The sequence below is a fragment of the Macrosteles quadrilineatus genome, unplaced genomic scaffold (assembly GCF_028750875.1).
Source record: "Macrosteles quadrilineatus isolate MER2022 unplaced genomic scaffold, UCM_ALF_1.0 Scaffold_2__2_contigs__length_208266976, whole genome shotgun sequence".
Taxonomy (NCBI): Eukaryota; Metazoa; Arthropoda; class Insecta; order Hemiptera; family Cicadellidae; genus Macrosteles; species Macrosteles quadrilineatus.
Genome location: NW_026542595.1, coordinates 86,183,934 through 86,208,074, shown reverse-complemented (window position 1 = coordinate 86,208,074; position 24,141 = coordinate 86,183,934). Strand labels below are relative to the sequence as shown.

At 35.8% G+C, this 24,141-nt stretch overlaps 1 protein-coding gene across 1 annotated transcript; it reads left to right on the top strand.

Moving 5' to 3' along the window:
• Positions 1–10,730: 10,730 nt before the first annotated feature.
• On the top strand, positions 10,731–13,370 carry LOC128984533 (uncharacterized). The gene is made up of 3 exons (XM_054403864.1): positions 10,731–11,578; positions 11,696–12,133; positions 12,470–13,370. Exons 1-3 carry the CDS (start codon positions 10,731–10,733, stop codon positions 13,368–13,370), a joined length of 2,187 nt encoding a protein of 728 aa, XP_054259839.1.
• The last annotated feature ends 10,771 nt before the right edge of the window (positions 13,371–24,141 follow it).

Below are 24,141 nucleotides of genomic sequence, written 5' to 3'. Positions count from 1 at the left end.
TCGTAAACATTCTCAGGTTTCTTTAAAAGATACGCGTTCATGTTGATCGGCGATATTAAGTTCCACAGCGAGAAACTAACACTCATCAACCAACACTGACGTAAGGACACACTGCAGATTCTAGAAATCTTATTTGGATCAAATTTCGAAAATGTCTAAGTCAGACCATCGATCTCTATTATTACTACAGCTGGATCGCGCGCTGTGTGCTGGGTTTTCGGTCCGACCGCTCGCCGCTCCCCCCACCACGCAAGGGTGTTACTGTCTCTCTCTTACTCATTACGTCTTATGGCGTTTCCGCGTTTGCGCTCACAAAATACGCTATATCTCTGTTCATAGTGGCTCGATTGTCAATTTGTCTACACAGTTGTAATCTGCATGAAATTGCGGAGATTATGGTATATGTTTTATATCAAAATAATTATTTTTTAGATTATATTTATACTTAAATCTACTAAATACGGTTTGTTGATGCCGCTTTTTAAATTAATTATGAAGCTGTTATCATTGTTAATGATTAATTAACTTAATTTAGCATATACACTTATTGTTGTAAGAGTATGAAGCTATAAAAATGGGTCATTCAGTTTGAACATGTATTTATCATTTTAGTAATAAGATATGCTTGTTCATACAGCTAACCCAAAGTCATATACAGTATTTGTTCAGTTAGAGTAACAAATGAAACGAGCACCAAAATACTCAGAATAGGCCATGAAAAAAACATGTTATTTATGAAACAAAACCATTTATTTATTACAATAATATTTCAATATAATTAAATTGTAAAGACGTGTTTCCTATGTGTTCTTGAATAATATTAGTTTGTGTAACTTTTGTCGAAGACCAGTAAAGCTTGGATTTTGGTTGATCGTTTTGAATTTTGCCTTTTGGTGAAGAGTGATTTTGAAAAAAAGATATCCAATAGCTCTTATTAATTTCATTTCATGGGGTGTTTCCCCCAGCTGTACTGTATCTTCATGGCCTCTGAACATTGTTTCGTAAAACTTCTGGCACGCCATGTTCACAATACGTTCAACCATCTTTTCCTTTGTTATGTTACTATTCAAATTGGAATGGTAGAACTTAACCAATTTGAATAGTTCTTGGGAAGGGTAAAACAAACCACCCATATCTATGGAAGCCATGAAATCCATGTATGGCTGGGGCTGTGATGATCCTTGTATCACTAAAACGTTCAAACAGTCTTCACACTTGGTTTTATTCTTAATTTTCCTTGCTATAAAGCCAGAAATGTAGTACAACACATTCTCCTGGTAGTACGAAGTGGTTGAACACGGTCCTATATTTAGATCATCGTCGTCTTCTTCGTCATCATTGTCATTTAATGTTGACAAATTCTTTGCCTCTACTAAAGTCAAGGACGATTCCTGTCCGTACGGGTCAAAATCGATACAATTCGATTGGGCACTGGCCTGAATGCTGTTTCGAAACATTAACTTTCTTAAAGCATATTGAAATTGCCTGACATTAGGGTTGTCGTTATGGCCTCCCATGGATCTTATACAAGAGAAACATAGCTCTAAATGATCTTGTGACATCTTGTATGTAAGAATGTATTCAAACTGTTCTTCATCAAGCAATCTGTCTTCGAGTTTCAACATTGTATTTATGTTCGTCAGAAACCCAAGCAAAAAGGTTTTTCGTGGGTGATCTAACAATGCAATGTTTTCAACTTTAAGTGATTTGAGATACTTGTATGCATTTTGAAGGAATGTGTCATTGTATGCTTTGTTCGATGGTTTTATAGGCGCTTTGAAATTCTTGCCAAAAGGGTTTCTAGTGTTCAAAAAATCAAATAACCTGTCAATGGTTCTTATAAACCTTATGAGTGGTTCACAACCAATAAAATCTGGATGTTTATTTTTTGATAGAAACTCCAGTGCATCTGCAACACCAGAACTCAAAGTCTGGGCAGCTAATAGAACGTTCATCTTTTTGTTGACAAAATGTATGTGTTTGTTTGACAGCTTATTTGCAAACTTGTACCCTTCCGAATTTTGCAGATTGTTTAGGGATTCGATGAACTTAAATTTAACTAGACCGTCCTCAGATTCAATTGTTCCTTTTTCTGCTAATGTATTGCGACATAGTTTTAACATATGGCACGTATCCAGTGTGACAAAGACATCGTGGTTCATGGTTGGTAGACGAAACCAAGGTTTTTCTGGAAGTACACATCAAAGTTTGGACAGAGCGCTAATGTTTGTTGAAGGTCCATCGCATGTTATGTTGTGAACTTTTATCTTAACTTCGTGTAGTTTCAAAACAATGGTTTTTATTAACTGGCTTAAAATACTTGCATTAATTTTGCTTACAAAGAAGTAAGCCACAATGCATTTAAAATTGGCTTTGAGTGAAACAATTTGAAATACTAGGGCTTCCGAAGCAAGCTCTTCGTGACTTTCAATTTTAAAACCACCAAAGTCCACGTACCCATAGTGTTTATTCATTATGATCATATATTAACTGCTTCCTGATACTCATGCTGTCAAATACCAAACTTACATTATTCAAAGCATCGTTTGTTCCTACATTACATTTTAAATACTCGAATACTTCACTCAATAGTCCTGGTGAGCAATTGAACTTTGAGAGCCATCGTCTAATTGTTGCAGGATTAGGCAAACAAATTCTCATTTTTCTTAAAAAGTTGTACGCTTTAGGCGAATAAAAGTAGAGGGTCAATGCGAATTCTTTCATTTTCTCAGAATAACGCCTTTTTCCTTTAGCTACCTGGTTGTTTTTAAAATTTGAGATTAGTAATTCTAATGGTAGTCCTGAAAAATTCTCCTGTAACTTCTCAATAACAGTATCAGTGCCATTAATCTTTTTTTTTTTAATAGCGTAATAATGTCGCTTAATTTTCAAACTTTTTCTTCTCGACGTTTCAGCCGTTGTTGCAGAATCTTAACCTTCTTTCTTAATTTCAGCTCCGTAGGTGTAACTGTAACCTGTAATAAATAAATACCAGAATATTAGTCTAATTTTTAAATATGTTTGTGGTTCTCTTATGTACAGTACAGTAAGGCCGGACGCACACCAGATGCGGCACGGCACGACGTTATGCCTTAAGGCGACTTATGCGATCAGGTTTCTATAATTTCAAATAGAGGTGCCGCACACATCATCGGGCACGGCAAGGCAAGGCAAAACAGCGCTGCACGGCACTTTTTACTGCCTTTTCAATTTTCGTCTTTGGAGCAAAATGCTTGATGCAAAACGATGTGCGCATGCGCGAGGATCTACACCACGTTGAGTGCAGTGGACAGCACGTCCTGTCGAAAGCCGTGGGTACTTCAAGTTGTGTACGTCTTGCCGTGTCGTGCTGTATGCAGCTCTTCTCTATCGGGCGGGCATGGCAAAGCGCGGCGAGGCGAGGCGAAAACGTTTTGCCGTGCCGTGCTGTTTAGGCGTGCGGCCGGCCATATGTAAAACTGTCCAGGCTTTCTCGTTTTTTTTCCATTGTAATATTTACGCCAACCCAAATTCAAATAGTAAATATTTCATTTCAACCAAGTCAGTAAATGTTTACAATACACGTTTCATTGAATAGCAACTGAACTTTTTGAACTGATGCAACTGTTTGTAACTTACCTTTTTTATAGGTGTTTTCTTGTTTTCGCATTCTTTAGTTTTGCTTCCAAGTTTAGTTCTGCAATTAGAATCGTCTTCAATGGCGCTATTCTGTAATAAGTTCTCTTGAATTGATGCATTTTTGATTGTTGTAATCTAATAAAGTTAACTTTTGAAATTAGGCCTAATATTGTAAAAGAATTAGTTTAAAAATACTTCACTGTATTCAATATTTTTAAAGCTTAAGCATAATATATATATCGCCATAAACCTACATTTTTATAGATCATGACTGATTTTCAGGCTAGGACTTACTATTAAAATCTTAAAAAATGTAAATTAATGTTGATGGTCGATTGGTCCCTATTTGCTATCGTTTCCCTTCAAAATGCACGATATTAATTATTAGTGAGGAGCCTAATTGATTGATGAGCAGTTTTATATTTTATATTGAGTACGATTAGGCTTGGTTATTAAAAGTATATATGTTTGGTATGTTTCAAACTTACCTCCTTTACAGGTGTTTTCTTGTTTTCATGTTCTTTAGTTTTGTTTTCATGTTTTTTTCTAGAATTTAAATCGTCTTTAATGGTGCTATTCTGGCCTAAGTCCTTTTGAATTGAAGCGTCTCTGGTTGAAGGAACCTAAAATAAGTTTTGAATTAAATCTTGTCAAACTAGTAACTGACAAATACTTCACAGCTTTTACTAATATGTTTGTAAGTATTATAGGTACATATTAAGCTTCACGTGAAAACTACTGGACCAATCAAGTTGAGATTTTGCAAAAATACTATATAACAAGGATATTGCTGATGGACATCTGTTTTAAGTTTGAAACACTCCCATAGTCCCGCCCAACTGGCTCCCAAAATTGCAGACAATTAGCTTACCTCGGTTCTGAATAAAACTCTTCTCAATTTTGGCTCATTTCTTTGCAAATGGGTCGGAATATTGAATTTAGTAGGTACAGCATATTGCTTCAGATTTCTTCTAAGGAGACCAACTTCAAATTGACCCTCCTCAAAGTGTGTACTACATATAACGGAGTTATGAGTAGGATTAAAGTTTTTTCTTTTTGTAGCAGCAACCCATTTGCTTCTAAGAACTGGATCCTTGGGAAAACTGAAATGACATAAAAAAATTAGCAACAACTGTAGTAAAACTTTTGCTGGGCTCTATTTGTTACTATACAATTCTGTCAATTCAAAACATTGAAAAAGCAAAACGAACTGACTTAACTGAATACATTTTATTTTGCAAAGTAGCAACATTTTTGTATCGTTAACATACTTTGCCCAGTATTTAAACTTAGCAAATTTACTAACACATAAAGATAATGGTTTCATTTACAAATATAATCCTAAAATTAAGGTTGTTTGTCAATCGACTCGTAAAAAGATTCTCATAGACTCAATAATAAGACTCAATAAGACTCAATAAGAATTTATTAATGCCATTAAACTTAGTACAGTAATAGGCAACGTCAAACAGTACAACAAATAGGGTTGTATGTAGCATTTTTGAGTGTTTCAACTTAGATACTACTTTATCCACATGACATTGATGGCTTAACTTACAAGTTTAAAAAATCTTCTACAGTGTAAAAGACATTTGTTTTTAAGAATGTCATTACATACGATTTAAAATTGTTTACAGACAGAGTTCTAATTTCTAATGGTAACTTATTGAACAATAGATACTGTTGATAATGGTAACTTTTGAAGGTTTTACTTAATCTAATATAAGGTGTAACAATATTGTGCTTAGTTCTAGTGTTGTGATGATGATTGCTGTCCTGCATGGGAAAGTTAACTAAATTTTCTTTTACATACATAAGGTTGGAAAAAATATACAGTGATGGCAAAGTTAAAATATTGAGCTGAATAAAACTAGGTTTACAAGATTCACGTTTAGTAAGACCCATAATAGTCCTGATAGCTTTTTTTTGCCAAGTGAATATTTTGTTGGAGGCAGCAGAGTTTCCCCACAAACGAATTCCATAGCGAATTCCATAGAAATGTTCGAGAAACCAACATCTAAAGTAATAATTAGGTCTAGATGTTTTACATGATGCAAATAAAATACAGGGTCAGCAAACATTTGTGAACAGTCCAAAAATGGCCATGAGATGTGTGGGCGGTAGACGAGTTGACCACAAAACCACAGACAATTGAGTAAACATTAGAGTATTATATTGTCTGTGACAAAACCCTCTACCGTACACAAAATCCCCTCCAATCCAAATTACAATCTTCAAATGTTGCTGGAATAAAATATCTTATTTTAGTTCAAGTTTGGTCCATAACTGGAATTTGGACTTTTATTATTTGCGTGCAAATAATGACAAACACATTTCATGGCTTTTAGATGAAAATAAAAGGTTTATTGTGGTTTGAAGTTGTAGAGTATTAAACACCTTGTATAAACTAAAATATACAATAACCAAATTTACATGCAAACAATAGGAGTGTAACTGTGATTTTGGGTTTAAAGGTTATACTAATATAACTATATAAATGTAGTTTTAACAAATTCTTCTTAACATACACTTACCGGTGAAACGATAACGTCTTGTCCGTAGAATTATTATAGCAGTTGTACACCGTGCAGTATTTCGCCATAATGAAGTATTAGGCATATTGTGTTGACAAAATTCAAAATTAACAACAATGCACAACTGAATTGAAAAGTGTTGCCAACAAACCTGAGCGAAATTTCCCAAGAACCATCATAATTTTCCCCCAGAATTCCCTGATGTCCTAAAATGTCCCTAAATACGTTCCTTTGATTGTGGCAATAAATTAGATAATTTCGAAAACTTAAGAATATAATTGTGACTTAACTACACTAATCCCGGACGCTTTCTTCATTAAATCAATTTTAATCGGATTTAAAAGGATTTGTTTGTAAGTACACAAGTGTTTAAAATACAATGCATAATGCATATGCATAAATGCATCATGTTTTATGCACTAAATGCATAAGCAGAATGCATTTAGTAAACAAGATAGCTTTAGACCTCTGTATTTTAAAATTAGGCTTAACAATAATAATTTAACTAAAAAAATAACGAATCAGGCTTTTTTATTGTTTTAATAATGGTACAACAGGGGTTTTACTGACGTAAAACTACAGCAAAAGCTTCGTACTCTTATGACGAGTACAATGGTGGAAACCGCATTTAAATCAAATAAGTATCAAAGAAAATATGGCAGTTAAGACTTGTATGTAATGAAATATTATTGTCATACATAAATGGTTTGTTTCGTAAATAACATGTTTTTTTCATAACCCATTCTAAGCCTTTTGGTGCTCGTTTCGTTTGGCACTCCAACTGAACAAATATATGACTTTGTCTAAGTTAATTGTATGAATCATAATTTATTACTAACATGAAAAATCTTACATATTAAAAAGATTTGGTTTTTTTCGAGTTCGTTTGGCTCTGCTAAGCAGCCGATTTTCATGATTGAGGTGTCAAATTGAAGGTATGCACGCTCAGATTTGTCACCAAGCATCGGCATATATTTATGTATAATCAGTATAATCCCACTTGGCTTATACTTAAACGAAATTAGCTCCTCGTGTATTTCTTATGAAAGTTAAATTTTGTTTTTCATTTGGCACTTCTACCCGACAGATTTTCATGACTGAGGTATAAAATCACGATTACTAGAAAAATACCGGTATGGATCAAAAACATAAACAAATGACGTTTTTGGCCCGAAAATAAACATTATTTAACATTGCTTAAATGGAACTGCCAAAATATATGTTCAATGCTATTAGTATAGGATTTGGGCCAACAACGTCATTTGTTTATGTTTATGATCCATACCGGTATTTTTCTAGTATTCGTATATAAAATTAAAGGTATGCTCGTAGAGATTTGCTATAAAGCAACGGCATATATGTATCTAGTTTTTTTTTACTAAAAAACATAATTTTATTCATTTTTGGATTCTCACATCAATTTAAGATGCAACCTACAATCTATAATTATATAATACTATATGTTGGTCTGAGACCTTCAGTGAAATACCGGCTTTCACATAAGCTATTAGTTATTCAAATCGGACGAGTTTCAAGCAAACGCAAGGTGAAGAGCCAACATAAAAACCATTTTCATGAGGTTTTTCTGTAACGGTCGTGAGAAAAGTCAAGGGTCGATAAAATAATAATAATAATTTTTATGCTGAATACTTAAGGTTTATTTGAACTATTAGATGCGCATGTGTGAGTGTATATTAGTTATGAGCAAGAGCAATGATGTCGACAGTACGATGGGTGAAGTGCGATTAATACCTAGATGACATTGCCCGTGTGCCCCCTCCCTATTCCAATACGGGATCATAGGAACTTCAACGCGTCTCTTTGTTCTTACATTTGCATTGAAATCACGTGATTCGCCGTTAGATAAGCCCAAAATGCCGAAAAGAACTAAGGAAACTGTTACAACTTGACCTAAATACAAAAGGAAAAAAAAGTAAATATTACGGTACTCTTGATTTAGGGTGAAGATGTAGACACGCTACATTTCTATGATTAAAAATCAATAGCTCCAGTATTTTTCATGATTTTTATATGTTCTGGACTCAAAATAATCAGTAACGTATGTGCTTTAATTTGATTTATTGATCGTTTGAATCAGTTAAGCTCAAGATACTGTATTACTCAATCAAAAATCATAAATTTGATTTTCTTGGATAATATATATATTTTAAAGCTGCGGATCAGCATGGGTCCTCTCCTACATGTTAAATGCATAAAAAACACAAGATTAAACATTAAAAACATAAGTGTGTATGCTAAATTAAGTTAATTAATCATTAACAATGATAACAACTTCATAATTAATTTAAAAAGAGGCATCAAAAAACCGTATTTAGTAGATTTAAGTATAAATATAATCTAAAAAATAATTATTTTGATATGAAACATATACCATAATCTCCGCAATTTCATGCAGATTACAACTGTGTAAACAAATTGACAATCGAGCCACTATGAACAGAGATATAGCGTATTTTGTGAGCGCAAACGCGGAAACGCCATAAGACGTAATGAGTAAGAGAGAGACAGTAACACCCTTGCGTGGTGGGGGGAGCGGCGGACCGATACGTGTGTATCTCTGAGCAGTGCAGCGCGCGATCCAGCTGTAGTAATAATAGAGATCGATGAGTCAGACTCGCGCTCCCTTTTATTTATTTATGGCAGTCCCAAAAATTTAAACAGGTGTCCAGTCAGGTCAGCTATTCAGTACGCAAAAAACAGCAAGAAAAATTACAAGTCTTTATTACCGACAGAATTCCTCATTTCCCACTACTAATATGTTAACCAGCCCACCACGTCGCGTGACTGTATACACTATGTCAACTTTCCCCCAGAAAGCGAAAATAAAAAAAAAAATTTTTTATTATAATCCTTTATTGCGCCAAAGCACCGCACGACTACTGTTGCTCCAAAGTTACCAAGAAAACGTTAAAACACAATTAAATCTCCATCATTATTTTAATTTTAAAACTACCCAGTGAATATCATAAGGGTCCACTGTGGCTTGTCCTGATTGCTAAACAATGTTTTATTTCTTAAGTATATATATTTTTACCAAAATAAGACTAAGTTCAAAGTTACAGGTCAACTACAAGTATGTGCACTAAAGTCCTCTTGCATCCAAAGTTTTACTAATTTATTTTCTTATTTAGAAAAAGTCACTAAAGAATTTAATGTAATTAACAAATAATGTTACCTTTCACAACTATTTCAGTTACTTCAACATTGTTAGCAACGCCACCACATGTCAGTGTGAACTCTTAAAATATTCCCTCCAACCTTACGCTAGTGTTACAAAAGCAGTGTTTTACACAAGGTTAGTTTTCCTAAATAATTCTTTCAAGTTCTTTTAAAATAATGTAATTCACAAAATTAATCAAAAGGATAAACTACTCAATTATTTATACACAAGAATTTATTTAAAAATATTATTCAACTTAATTGTTTGCAACTCAATCAGGTCCTATAATGCATTAGGCCTAAAGTATCTCGAGTGCGCCGTGAGTCGTTAACGCGGGAGCTCAGTCGCCGCCATCTTGTTTTGCAACTGTAAAGACAACCTTCTTTACCAGCAAACAGCACGCAGCTATACAGCTTTGTGCTATAGAGGGGGAAGTGACGCTCTGACGTCACAGCACTTTGCCAAGTAATGGCTACCGTCTTTGTTCTACTCAAGAAATTAATTCAGAAATTCTTGGTAGTTAATTTTATTGTTAAAAGTGAGAGTTTTTGATTCGAGTCTTTACAAAAAATGAGTTTAAATTATTGTTACATGCACAGATAGCTTCTAATTATGATTGGTCACTTGTTAATAATTTATTATTTTATGGACATTCAGTAATATTGTGTAAGAAAATCAATCACTTACCAAATCCCATTGTTGTCTCGTGGAGATCTTTAGTAGTGTGTATTCTTGCAACACACCACACGGCCTGACACCAGTTGAGACCCGTAGCCTCGTTAGCCGAAAACCTATCGACACTTGGAGATTTCACCGCGGACTGCCTTATTCTTTCGTTGTCGTTAGCGCTGATGCGCCTTGCGGGCCAATCAGCGTTCACCGGTTCACCGTAGTCACTGAGCAACACCCTGAGCAAGGCTGTAGTAAAAAACATGTGTCTTCAATTCTTTATTATTGTTTTGTTGTTAAATGCAACTTCGTCCCAAGAAACTCAAGCGAGCAATCAGAATGTTGATGCAACTTCAAGCAGTTTAGAAAAGTGTTCTCTAGCTGCTGTGACTGAAAAATGTTTCTTTTGCGGAAATCTAAGACATCCTAGGGTCAAATGTCCAGCTAAAAATACAATTTGTCATAACTGTGGTAAACAGGGGCATTTTGCTAAGGTCTGCAGGGCAGGTAAACTACAAACCAAGCAATTGGATAAATCTAAAGAAGTAATGAACTCTATTGACCTAGCAGCTTCGCCCGGTGGGTTAACAAAGAGTACAGTACAAGCCCTAGTTAATGGTAAATCTGTCTCTGCTTTGATAGATACGGGAAGCTCTCTAAGTTTTATAAACAAATCTACTGCTCTTAATTTAGGTATTCCTATAAAACCAGGTAGGGGTACTGTCTCAATGGCTACTACATCAATCACATCCGACATAACAGGTCAATGCAAAGTAAATCTTGTCATTCTTGATCACTTTTACAAGCAAGTTAATCTTTCATTGTTACCAGATCTTTGTGCAGATATAATTGTTGGACATGATATTTTGAAAAACCATGCAAGTATTAAAGTAGTCTTTGGTGGCAACAAGTCACAACTAACCGTATGTAGCGTGGCAGCCTCAACTGTAGAACCGGTATCTTTGTTTTCTAATTTAAAACCGGAATGTAAGCCAATCGCTATCAAGTATCATCGTCATATCACCGATGATTTAAAGTTTATTGAAAACGAAGTAAGTAAATTGCTTAAAGACGATGTTATAGAGCCTAGTATGTCTCCATGGAGGGCTCAAGCATTAGTAGTTACTACTGAAAATCATAGAAAAAGAATGGTCATTGACTACTCCAGGACTATAAATCGTTTTACATTACTGGACGCTTACCCACTACCTAGAATCGATGATATCGTTAACAAAGTTGCAAATTATGAGTTTTTCAGTACTATCGACTTGAAAAGTGCGTACCACCAAGTAAAGATAAGAAATGAAGAAAAGCACTATACAGCTTTTGAGGCCTGTGGTCAACTCTACCAGTTTAAGCGTATCCCGTTTGGGGTCACTAATGGGGTGGCAGCATTCCAACGTGTAATTGACCAAGTCATCCGAACAGAACAGTTACAAGACACTTACGCCTATCTTGATGATGTCACAATCTGTGGAAAAACACAAGAACAACACGATATAAACTTAAAAAAGTTTATCGAAGCTGCATCCAAATACAACCTAACGATTAATAATGAGAAGTCTTCATTTTCACTGCGATCGATCAACTTGTTGGGCTATCGTATATCAAACAAAACTATCAAGCCTGACCCCAGTCGACTAGATCCTTTGAAAAATTTACCTCCACCCAGAGACACCGCATCACTGAGGAGGACCCTTGGTATGTTTTCACATTATGCATCACTTATACCAGATTATGCTACCAAAGTGATTCCACTTGCGCGTACTACATTCCCTTTGTCCAAAGCAGGGCTCCAGTCTTTCGAAACTATAAAAAGTGAAATCATCAGATCTGTAGTAAGCTGCATTGACCCTGAAGCACAGTTCATCGTAGAAACTGATGCATCTGAGAGTACCATTGCTGCTACTTTGACTCAATCATACCGTCCAGTCGCATTCTTTTCAAGGATACTTTCTCCAGCAGAACATAGACATTCAAGTGTCGAAAAAGAAGCACAAGCTATTGTGGAAGCACTGCGGAAATGGCGTCACTATTTGGTTGGTAAACATTTCAAGCTGATTACTGACCAGAGGTCGGTTTCTTTTATGTTCGATAACAACCGTCATGGCAAAGTGAAAAATGAAAAGATAATGAGGTGGAAACTGGAATTGTCGTGCTTTCATTATGATATTGTATATAGACCCGGTAAAGATAATATGGCTGCAGATGCCCTGTCTAGAGTATGTTCTTCAATCCAAAATCAAGAAAAACTGTTGATTGATTTACATGCGAATCTATGTCATCCAGGTGTGACACGTTTGTACCACTGGGTTCGAAGTAAAAACTTGCCCTACTCGATTGATGAAATCAGACGAATAACAAACTCCTGCAATGTGTGTGCTGCTGTGAAACCTAGATTCTTCAAACACAAAGGGATTTTGATTAAAGCCACTTCTGCATTTGAACGGCTAAATATCGATTTCAAAGGCCCGCTGCCTTCATCAAGTCGAAACCGTTACTTATTAGTAATAGTAGACGAGTTTTCAAGGTTCCCTTTCGCTTTCCCTTGTTCAGACATGTCGTCGTCAACAGTTAAGTCGAAACTAAAAACATTATTTTCTACTTTTGGGGTTCCTAGTTACATACATTCGGACAGAGGAACATCATTTATGAGCCAAGACTTAAAAAGCTACTTGAACTCACTTGGAATCTCAACTAGTAGAACCACTGCGTACAATCCAGCAGGTAATGGGCAAGTTGAAAGGTATAACGGCATTGTATGGAAAACAATTGAACTGGCGTTGAAATCACTTAACTTAGAAATAAACCAATGGGAGACAGTTTTAGAGGATGCCCTCAGCTCAGTGAGATCATTACTTTGTACAGCCACAAATCAAACTCCTCACGAGCGTATGTTCTTACATCCACGTAGATCTGGGAACAATGGTGTTTCAGCTCCTTCATGGCTTCTCAATTCCGGCCCTGTCTACTTGAAGAGATTCAATCGTACGTCCAAGTATGAGCCCCTTGTTGAAGAGGTCCAACTTCTTCACGGGAATGCCGAGTATGCTCATGTTAAGTTGCCTGACGGAAGAGAAACTACCGTGTCTACACGTCATCTTGCTCCGGTTGGTGAGTACCAAACCGACATAGAGCAAACAGATTTTGAGAGTGATGAAAATATTCTATTACCCACTTCTCAACCTGAATCTGAATACTTTCCTAGTCCATCATCAACAGAGAACCAAGAAGATGAAATGAATACTACTGCCGAGAATTTACAACCTAGACAAGAAGCTTCTAGAGGAGAGAACCATAACACATATCTGAGAAGAAGTTTCAGAAGCAGAAGACCTCCTAATTATTTAAATGACTACGTTCATTAACATTAGGGAGGAAGAATGTAGTAAAAAACATGTGTCTTCAATTCTTTATTATTGTTTTGTTGTGTTTGTAAACAAGTCCATTATAATTCAATGTAGTATTGTTCAAGTTATTAAAAACCTTTCTAAAGGTAATAAAAGTTCTTTTTAATTCATTCTTACTCTCATTACAAAGGCTCGACCTCTTTGCCCGTCAAATACACTCCCCTACGGAGGCTAGCTCCGTCAGCAGAAAGCCCGAGTCAGCACCGGCAGTGAACATATTCCAGCTTCATAACTTTTACTATTAGAATATTGTTATAACTTAAACGAGGTTGGAGATGGTTTGGCGATGCTGGGATATTCATATGGAGACTCAATTATCTTCAAATAATTACTCAAATAAATATTTCTTAAGTTTCTGACCACTGGTTTGGACGATGATCATATTGATTAATTATTGATACTAATGTATTGATAAAGGTGTGATAGTCGATGTTAACACCAAACCAGACCATTTATACAAATTTGGCAGTTACTCCTACTCTGTCAATTTCTTATTTAATTATCATATCTCCTGAGCAGTCAATTTAATTATTAGGAGTACGGCTAGGCCGTTACATTCCTCTGTTCATGCCTGGTCCTCTCCACGGCAATGCCATAATTACAAGAGATGCCAATACCAAGGAGTGCTATTATTCGTTTAGTTTGTTAATGAAATGGAAAACAAAATGACACATTGATATTATTTAGGAAAGCAGTAGATACATGTCCATTGCATTATACATTAACAGTGTTGTTATTCAGCATCAGCCAAATCAACATTAATCATTGTGAAACCTTGATTTGAAAATTACTCTTACCTCGCTAAGTTTCTCAAAAGCCAATTAGGATTTACTATGATGAATCACACTTAAAAGTCGTAGTTAACAACTGTATTTTTCAGTCTTTGTAAGTAAATAAGCAAGACCGAGAGAAAATTTGAATTAAAGCAAAACTTGTCATTATCCACACATATTTTGTGTAATATAATTGTTCATATGCACATACCACTTGCTTCCTAAATCCTTCCTCCTTCATTTCTTCGGCAAAGGCATTAAAATCGGCTTCTTCCTTCAATGGGAAGCGTTCCAAAATTTCCCTATTTTTGATTCCTACATCTTCCGTCATCTCCTCAAGAGGCGATGTTGGTCTGTCTGTTTTATCAGCCTGCATCATCTCAGCCAATACTACCTTATAACTATCTTCGACAGCTCCTTTTAGTATCGACTAGGCAGGTGTTGTACATGCGCAAAAGAATCAAGGGGTCCAGGAGCCTTATTGTTTTTCAGGGATAGGATGTGTGTCGTTTAATCAAGGCAGTTGTCGTATTAATACATCTATTAAAAAAAACATATCATATAACCAATCCCACTGTCATCTTTCATTCATATTCCGGTTAGAATACACAGCCAGTGATGCGTCCCAGTCTTATCTAATAAAATTATCTATGTTGTAATCTTTTTAAACGCATTATTCACCATAAAGTAATTATTGTATCACATATCAAAAGATTAAACATGGCTAGAGCCTATTCATGTATTTATACAAATAACGTAAATTTATGTTAATTCAAATTTATTTTTTTAATTAGGTTTTTTAATAATCCAAATAAAAAATAAAAAAATGAAGTAAAGAGCATTTTTATTCTCAACCTAGTGTATTGGTATCGTTATTATTGCAGGGTTTTAGGGCAGTTTTTAACGACAAGACACAATGAAAATTTTTAACAATGAAAAGATAAAACAAAATTACCCTGTTCAATTAAAATATCTTATTATAGGTTAATTAATTATTATTGTAGGAATTTTGCAGACATTTGCCATAGCCAATTATTACATACAAAGTAATGATAAATTCTGCAAAATTCCAAGTAATAAGGTATAATTGCCATCACTAGCATCAAGTCTTTTAAAAACCATAATTGATAATTAATTGGTTCCTGCAGGTCAAAAACCAATAAACTTAGCATCCATCATATAAGAAGTATTTAGTGAATGTGATCAAATATTTTCGTTCATAATAAAATGCATTTTTGTATAATATTACTCATCATACAACGTTTTCCACATATTTAACTGCGAATTCGGCAGTGGCTAGCGGATGATTGTTGTAGGTCGGTCGTGGTGCCGAGCCGCCACGGCACTATGCGCTGCGCATACTGGTGCATTCAATCTCTTATTATTGGCGTGACTGTTGGCTTAATATCACAAAAGTCATATGTATATTGTTTGAAATTTAAAGCTCTACATTTCACTAACTGAGTGGTATATACCTAATTTATGTATTAACGGCGTAAAATCAGAAAAAGAATTAACTAGACAAATTTAAACTAAAAAAAACGTATTTTAGCTACAATTATTATACAGGGTGAGTTTTAATTGTCCCCCCCCCCCAACTTTTTTCTACATTTTTTCAAATATCAATCCCAGACCACTTCCAAACATTGCTGGGTAGTAAGTACTTCATTTTGACAAGGTGGACATTTCCGGCCGCCATCTTGGATCTGCCATATTGGATGCAAAATATTTTTTTCAAATGTAAAGGTGGGGTTGTGACCCATTATTTTGAACTAGATTTTTACCCTGATTACAATGCCGTAAACCGTTTTTAAAAATCTTGATTCATTTTAAAGTAATGAGGCCTTTTTAAAACTTTATTTTTAGCCCATTTTAACATTGTGCTTGTACAAACTAAGACAATAATCTCAAAATAGTGCTAGATAAAGATAAGTATACACTACCAGTCATTGCCAACCTTTTTCCACTTGGTTATGAATGATGTATTTTTTCGGCCGCCATCTTGGATCCGCCATTTTGAAATGTGATAAATTATTTTAAATATAAAAGGGGTGTTGTGACCCATCATTTCGGATTACTTTTTTAAGCTGAACTCAATTCCATGACCCATTTTTCATTTTCATATTTTGATTTTGAAATATTAACATTTTTAAAAAAAATATTGCAATGTTCTATAAATAAAACATGATAACAAAAAATGGATTGCGGCATTGAGTTTAGCTTAAAAAAGTAGTTTAAAATGATGGGTCACAACTCACCCTTCATATTTAAAATAATTTATCCCATTTCAAAATGGCGGATCCAAGATGGCGGCCGAAAAAAATACATCAGTCGTAAATAAGTGAAAATAGGTTTACAATAACTGGTAGTGTATACTTATCTTTATCTAGCACTATTTTGAGATTATGGTCTTAGTTTGTAAATGCACAATGTTAAAATGGGCTAAAAATAAAGTTTTAAAAAGACCTCATAACTTTAGAACGAATCAAGATTTTAAAAAATGGTTTACGGCATTGTAATTATGGTAAAAATCTAGTTCGAAATAATGGGTCACAACCCCACCTTTACTTTTGAAAAAAATATTTTGCTTCCAATATGGCGGATCCAAGATGGCGGCCGGAAATGACCACCTTGTCAAAATGAAGTACTTACTACCCAACAATGTTTAGAAGTGGTCTGGGATTGATATTTGAAAAAATGTAGAAAAAGTTGGGGGGGGGGGACAATTAAAACTCACCCTGTATATTAAAACTATGAAATACCAATAAATGTGTTATTTTCTTCAAGTAAACTTTCTTTAGAGTAGTTTGAGCTTCATACGACTATTATAAGTCGAATAAATCTGTAGTTATATCATTTTTTGTAAAACCTTGCAAGTTTGATTTGTTTCGCCGCCATTTTCCAAGATGGCGGATTTTGCTGAAGTGGGATTTTTTGGGAATTCTCTGGAAGTGTTAAGGAGTGTGTCCCAAACACATTCCAGAAGAGTTTACATTTGAACTAATTTGTTCTAGGTTAGGGCCTTTTTTTGCATAACTGTCCTGTAGGCCTACTACAAGTTAATAAAGTTGTTCTTCTCACATGCCATGTGGTTGGTCGCCCCGCTGTCAATTATCGATTCGGACTGATTTGTCTTCGATAATAGTGCAGAAGTCGTAACTGTCCTCGGATTGGGCTTAGGCCTATAACATTTATCAGGAGGCCTATTCTTGTACTGGAGAATTTTTGATAGACTTTGGATCACTATCCTTGTTCAGTTTTTGACCGTTAGGCCTTTTGTGTGAGGGATCTCCACAATTATAACAATAAATCTTCATTGTCTTGTTCATTTTAAAGTTCCCATAATTTTTCTTAGAACTTGCCAATAGCACCGAAGAACTTGAAAACTCTCCAGATCTCACTTGACGTCGTTCATTATCACTCAACAAGATTGATTTCCCCTCTTCAGACTTAATTTTGTCTTTAGACTGTTGATTAATTGAAGAAATTAAGGCTTCATAATCACCTGACACACCATTCATCATGATGAAGCAATCCATTTGTCTTCTATAGGCTCACCCATATCAGTTAGTTTTTGAGCTGTTTCGGGAATGTCTGTGAGGTAGCTTTCCATTGAAGAGAAGTTATCTTGTTTAGTGTTAAATAGCCTACGAGTCATTTCAAAAACAGTTGCCATACTATGACCTTCATAAGCTGTCTTTAAGTTGTCCCAAGCTTCTTTGGCGGTTTTGGCATTCCGTCATTCGAAGTAGAGGGAGAGATAGTCACATAACCGAAAAGTCCTTCAAGCATGAGGTACATCTTCATAGAGAATTTCCAACTGCCATAATTTTGCTGACCTTCCAATTTTTCTATGTTAGGCACGGCAGTGGAAAGACTCCCACAAGTAGTTGTAGAAGAATTATTAGTCCCAGTCGTAGCCATGGTGAAATATTAATGTTCACCAGTCACCACACAAGAGGCTATCAACAACTAAGGCACAGCTTTCACTACCATATCCATACACTCATTAATTTAACACTCCCTGGTCCCATAACCTGTTGGGCACTTGGGGTAGTGAGAACTACAACTCTGTTAAATATAAGATTTATTAAGATAAAACTCAAAGTAAAAGTTACATCATACATGCCACACGGTCACATTGCTTCCTATTACATTGGTGCACATGAACGAGCATGAGAAAACGAAAATTGTCAAGTACAAAAAATACATGTCAAAATGTAACCAGTTTGCAACCTTACAACATGATAACTTGCTGGATTACTCATGTAACTTGTGGAGCTTAGTCCAACCATTCAAATGTCCCGCCTAATTGGCACTCTCAAGTCCAAGACCGCTCGCGCATGCGCAGCGAGCAGGTGAGTGAAAGGAGTCAACCAACTCTCTGTCTTGTGTCTGGCTTCGAACGGACATCATAGGTCTCTAAATTGGTGGGAAATGGGGGTACGCCCCCTTGAGGTCTAGGGCCATCTTCATTGGCTTTGTTAACACAATAGGTACACTATCATATATTTTCCCTGGTACAAAAAAAATGCGGAAACTTTTGCAGTTTTCAATGTCCTTTGCATTCATTGAAGCTGGTAACATTGAGAGAAATTCGTCGTTATTGTTAATTAGATCCAAGTGGTTTAGTGTACCTCTACTTAAATCAACTGGCCTACGCCTAGCTAGACACATTATATGTGATACCAGAGTGTCAACCAAATCATCATAAAATTTGAGATTTGGTGGGTTTTTATTAACTAAACTTATGGCACTGTTATATTTTAAAATTAAAAAGGTGCACAGCTTCTTTATGTCATCTTCTAGAGCCATTTTAGGATTTTTCAGGGTTTTCATTATTTTCATGCTTTTTGTTGAGTGTCGTCCTAATTGATTAGCCCAATGATCTTTTATCAATTGGATAAAATCGTTGACCATTTCCAGTCTTGACCTATCCCCCCCATCTTTGGAGGCCTCTTCAATTCTCTTCTTTCTTAAGATTAATAAATATTGTTGGAGTGGTTGAAGAAGTCTATAAGCTAATCCTTCTACTTTTACTCTTCCCGTTTTTTCATCGTACCCATTCAAAACTTCCACTGCTTTCACAATTTCTCCAAAGAGTAGTGGATTGAAACTATCTTCTAGATTAACTATAGCGTTATTTTGTTTCCTTAATTGTATCAAGAGCCTTCCTAGGTCTCGCATTTCACGAGAACAATAATGAGTTTCTGAGGAATGGCGTCTTGATTTATGAAATTCTTCTCCCATTTTCAAAATTAATGGGTCACTTTTAACAGCTCTAGAAACTTCATCGTCTCTCATTTTACGAATTATTTCCCCTTCAAAATGTTGATTTAGCTCAGGATCAGCTAACAAAATTGAGCCGTGTTCTTTAATGGCATCGATTCTTTTTGAAAGAGATTTACTTGGGGTTCTACAAAGGGTTTCGTTTGCTGAGCATGACTTCAAGTGGACAGAAAATTTCCTTCTAATGTAGAAACCAAAACAGTGGCTACATTGTATGTAGTCATGATAAATAATTTTTTCATCGTTTCCTTTTTTTGCGACCTTACAGGAATGAAATTTAAAGAAATTTCTTCCTCATTTGTGTTAAGGTTGTTAGCTACCAATTGGCTGTTGTATTCATAATTCGACATTTTTCTCAAGCGTTCTGTTGCTTGAATCTTTAGTTTGATCTTTTCTTTAGTGGTTAAGCTAGGGTTGGATGCAATTTTTGCAAGCTCCTGGCCTACTTCTGTATCGGGGTGTGAGACTTCAACATGCCGAGAGTAATTTGTTCGCATACATTTACAGAACTTACAATAATTCTTCTTCCTCTTTCCACCTTTCTTAACACCTTCTTTCTTGTTCTACGGACAAAAAAAATTATAAATTGGTTTTGTGTTTGAATATAATAAGATGTTGTATCTAAATTATATAGTTACATTACTACATAGCTTTTTATCATATGTAAACATGATCTTTATATTGTTTATATATAAGGTTTATATCCGCGTCGGTCGCGAGTGTTTGAGATAATGTCCCAGTCATTGCTGCCCTCAGGAGACGTTCATGATCTTGCCGCGGCCGTGGGTGGTGTTCACGATTCCACCACGGTGTCGATGGTAATTTCCGCGATTGTGGCCCGTCGGAGATTTTCGCGATTTCGCCGGGCTGGGTTTATCAATGATGATGTCCCCTAGATGGCTTCCCCAGGGGAGTGTTTACGATTTCGCCACCGCCGCAGGTGAGAATGATGATGTTCTCATTATCGCAGTCCACAGGAGATTATTTAACACGGCCGAATGTGACGGCGATGATACCCCAGCCATTGCGGCTCGCTATTAAGTAAAACAAATGCTTCTCTATTTTCACCCAACATTGTAAGTGATTGTAATTTCTTCCATATGTTTTGATTTTCTGGTTATATTTTGTTGTTATTTCGTCAACGCATAAAGACCATGTTATTTTTTTATTTTTAAACTCATTTTTTGTGTTGATATTTGATCATATTTTAATCTTTAAACAGATTCTGCACATCTACAGGAAAATAACGTAACAGTATGCGTAATTTTCTCTGGGATACACATGAGCTGGGGAAAAATGTTTTAAAGAAACATGCTTGCGTATTAATATAACCAAAGATTACACATCCTACACAAAATAAATATTGCACCTTACGGAAATTTTGTTCCAAGTCGTTTTTGGATGGGGCCAACTTCACGTAGTTGGGTGGTCCCTCAACAGAGGCGCTGTGTCAAGTCTCGATCTGCATTACCTATTCAAGTTCGGGTGAGTACGATAGGCTAATGTTCGGTCACGCTCGGGATTAGAAAACCTTTACGCAACTACTACAACGCGTTGGCCGCCCGTTGTCATCGTATCTCTAGTTTTTAAGCGCAGAGCTGTGCCAAAATAATAGGCATAAATATAGACGAAAATATTAGCCTACCGGTAGCCGATATGTTGGATTAGGCCTAATTTATAAAACTATTCTAAAATTAACCTAACGTAACTAACCATTAGTTGCCGTTTAAAAATTCCGTTTGGTAACAGAAAAGTCATATTGGCTATCAAACGGAATTTTTAAGCATTACAGCAAGTTTGGTTGGTTAGGTTAGTTAAGAACAGTTTCATTTCAATATAAACTTAATATTTTGTTTTTTTTGTTTGTTGATACTGAGGAATATTTATTTATCGTGATTGTCGGCTGATAAGTATCAATTTGTTAATATCAATAGGCCTATATTGAATAAAAAATAAAATATCGATATAACAAAAAGAAATCACCGCATCGATAATAATGAATGTTCCCTTGAACAGGAATATGTAGGCCTACCAATTTTAGATTAGTTTAGAACGAAGGGCTTAGAGGCTTTACAGTGTGTGTTATTTAAAACTGAAGACAAACACTTTAAAGAAATGTACCGACCCCAGTAGGCCTACTTAGTTTGACAATCTGAGGTTAATAAGTTTGCAAGAGGTGAATTTAACCATAGACTAACCAACAGCTGTTTTATCTATGACTTAACTTACTCATAATTACGCTAGTACAACTAACTTAGCCTATTTGAATTATGATATTAGGCTTAAACTTATGTAACTTATTATAAAAACTTAGACTGCTTAATGCATTCATAATGTAATTACTCATAATAAACTTATAGTTAGGCCTACAGTCTGACAACTTAAATTGGAAATGAATTGTGATAGCCTACCAAACTTTAGTCTATAATTTTTAACCTCCTTCATTTAAAAAAGTTAGGCCTAAGTTTAAATGAAATTATGGTAATACATCATGCATGTAACTTAGTATAACTACAACAGCAATAAACTTAACTTGTAACAGTAACTTAGGGATACAGTTTCTTAACTGGTCTATGCTAATATCGATTGAAACATAATTATTAGCCTAATATATTTTTAAATATAGGCTATGTATTTTGAAATAAAAGTGTCATAGGCCTAACCTAACCTAACTTGCAGATAATGAAAAAATTTGCATTAAGGTTTAGGCCTACAAATCGAATCTATAGTTTCAATCAATAAACTGTCCCAGTTAATAAACTGTTGTAAATAAACTTGTCACGGCTAGGCTACAATTCCATATCTATTGGCAAAAACAACCGAATGAGTAATATTGATTACTCGATTGTTTAATTTGATATATCGTTTGGTTAGTTAACTTATGTTAGGTTAACCTTACCTAACTAACCAAACTATATATCGAATAATCGATATATCGATCGATATTTCCATTCGATAATGTTATTCTGAGTTTGTTTCAATACCGGAATCGCAATAAGTTGTTTTACATTTTAGGGACTTATGTCCCTATAAGCCACTAGTCTATATATTAATTACTTAAGCCGGTTCTTTGCGTCAAAATTGTGGGTGACTGGGAATTCGCAAGTCGTAGAACGACGGGAGAGAACTGTTGAGAATTGTTTCAAGAACTGCTTGAAAAAATAAAATCCGAAGAAGTAAACGATTACAATCCTAAACAGTGCGGGTGTCAGGGTATGGGGTCCCTGGTCCCAGCACAACGACTCGCTCGGAAACGAATAAAAACAACGAAGTGATCGATTTCGACCCTAACTGTGCGGGTGTTAAGGTATGGTGTCCCTGGTCCCAGTACGACGATTTGCTCGAAAACGAATAGAAACGACGAAGTGATCGATTTCACCACTAAACTGTGCGGGTGTCAGGAGATGGTGTCCCTGGTCCCAGCACGACGACTTGCTCGAAAACGGATAAAGAACGACGAAGTGATCGATTTCGAACACTAAACTGTGCGGGTGTCAGGATATGGTGTCCCCGGTCCCAGCACGACGACTTGCTCGAAAAACAAATAGAAACGACGAAGTGATCGATCTCGAACGCTAAACTGTGCGGGTGTCAGGGTATGGTGTCCCTGGTCCCAGCACAACGACTTGCTCGAAAATGGATAAAGAACGACGAAGTGATCGATTTCGATCTTAAACAGTGCGGGTGTCAGAGTATGGGGTTCCTGGTCCCAGCACAACGAACTCGAAAACTGTAACTTAAATTTTAACTTCAAATAAAATATCCCGGGCGACGAGGATTCGAGAAACCCCCTTTTATCCCCTACTTATGGAATATTTTATTTAAAAGATTAATATTTCGGAAAACAGTAATTTCCTACACTAATATTAATATTCGAATTTGCGTTATACCAATGCTAATGCGACTATTGTGGGTTAGTTCTGATGTAAACGCCAAAAAAAACGATCACCTAGGCTTAAACTGTCAAATCACGACTTACGTTTCGAGACGAGGTCCGAACGGTTAGATGGCGAGAACGAGAGTGGAGTGACCGTCGAGCTCGGTCAAACAAAAGAGAATGTCCAGTCTTCCCCCACTCCTTTTGAACTGAGACACTAGCGCTCCGTGCGTAAGTGGCTAGAGCGGGAATTACTGTCTTGAGTAGCAGGTTGCTGCACGCTCGTGGAAATTTCCATTCGCCGTCGCCGCGTCACCGCAACGATCCTTGACTAAACTCACTGTCCAACGCTTGGTGACAATAAACAAAACAACGTTACCAAAAAAAAATTGGTGGGTCGCTTTTTCTGACCGTTACATACTCCTCTGTCTTTAAAAGAAAAAAAAAAACAGCAAAAAAAAAGAATGCCGCTTTCTTGCGGACGATAACTTATATCTGGTCCATCCAGTTCTTTCTGTGCGAGTCTTCTCTCAATGGTCGACAGTTTTTTTTTATATTTTATTTTATTTATTTTGTTTTTTTTTCCGGCCCCACTGCCAATCTGCGCAGACTTCCGGAGCGTTTTGCAAAACCAAAAAAATGATTGGTATTTCTTTGCTCCAACCCACTCACTCCAAAATCCAAAGCCTTTGGCTACAGGCACTCTCCGGCCTGTTAAATCAAAATAATCCTCTTCAAAACGGATAAAATAAAATAAAACCCAGGGTTCATCCCGTGTAGTCTCATTTGT

Excerpts from the sequence above, each read along its gene's own strand:
- LOC128984533 (XM_054403864.1), top strand. The coding sequence starts at position 10,731 with ATGGCTACTACATCAATCACATCCGACATAACAGGTCAATGCAAAGTA. Across the intron at positions 11,579-11,695 it reads GAGAAGTCTTCATTTTCACT|GACCCTTGGTATGTTTTCAC; the intron begins GCGATCGATCAA and ends ATCACTGAGGAG. Across the intron at positions 12,134-12,469 it reads AAAGTGAAAAATGAAAAGAT|AGGCCCGCTGCCTTCATCAA; the intron begins AATGAGGTGGAA and ends TATCGATTTCAA.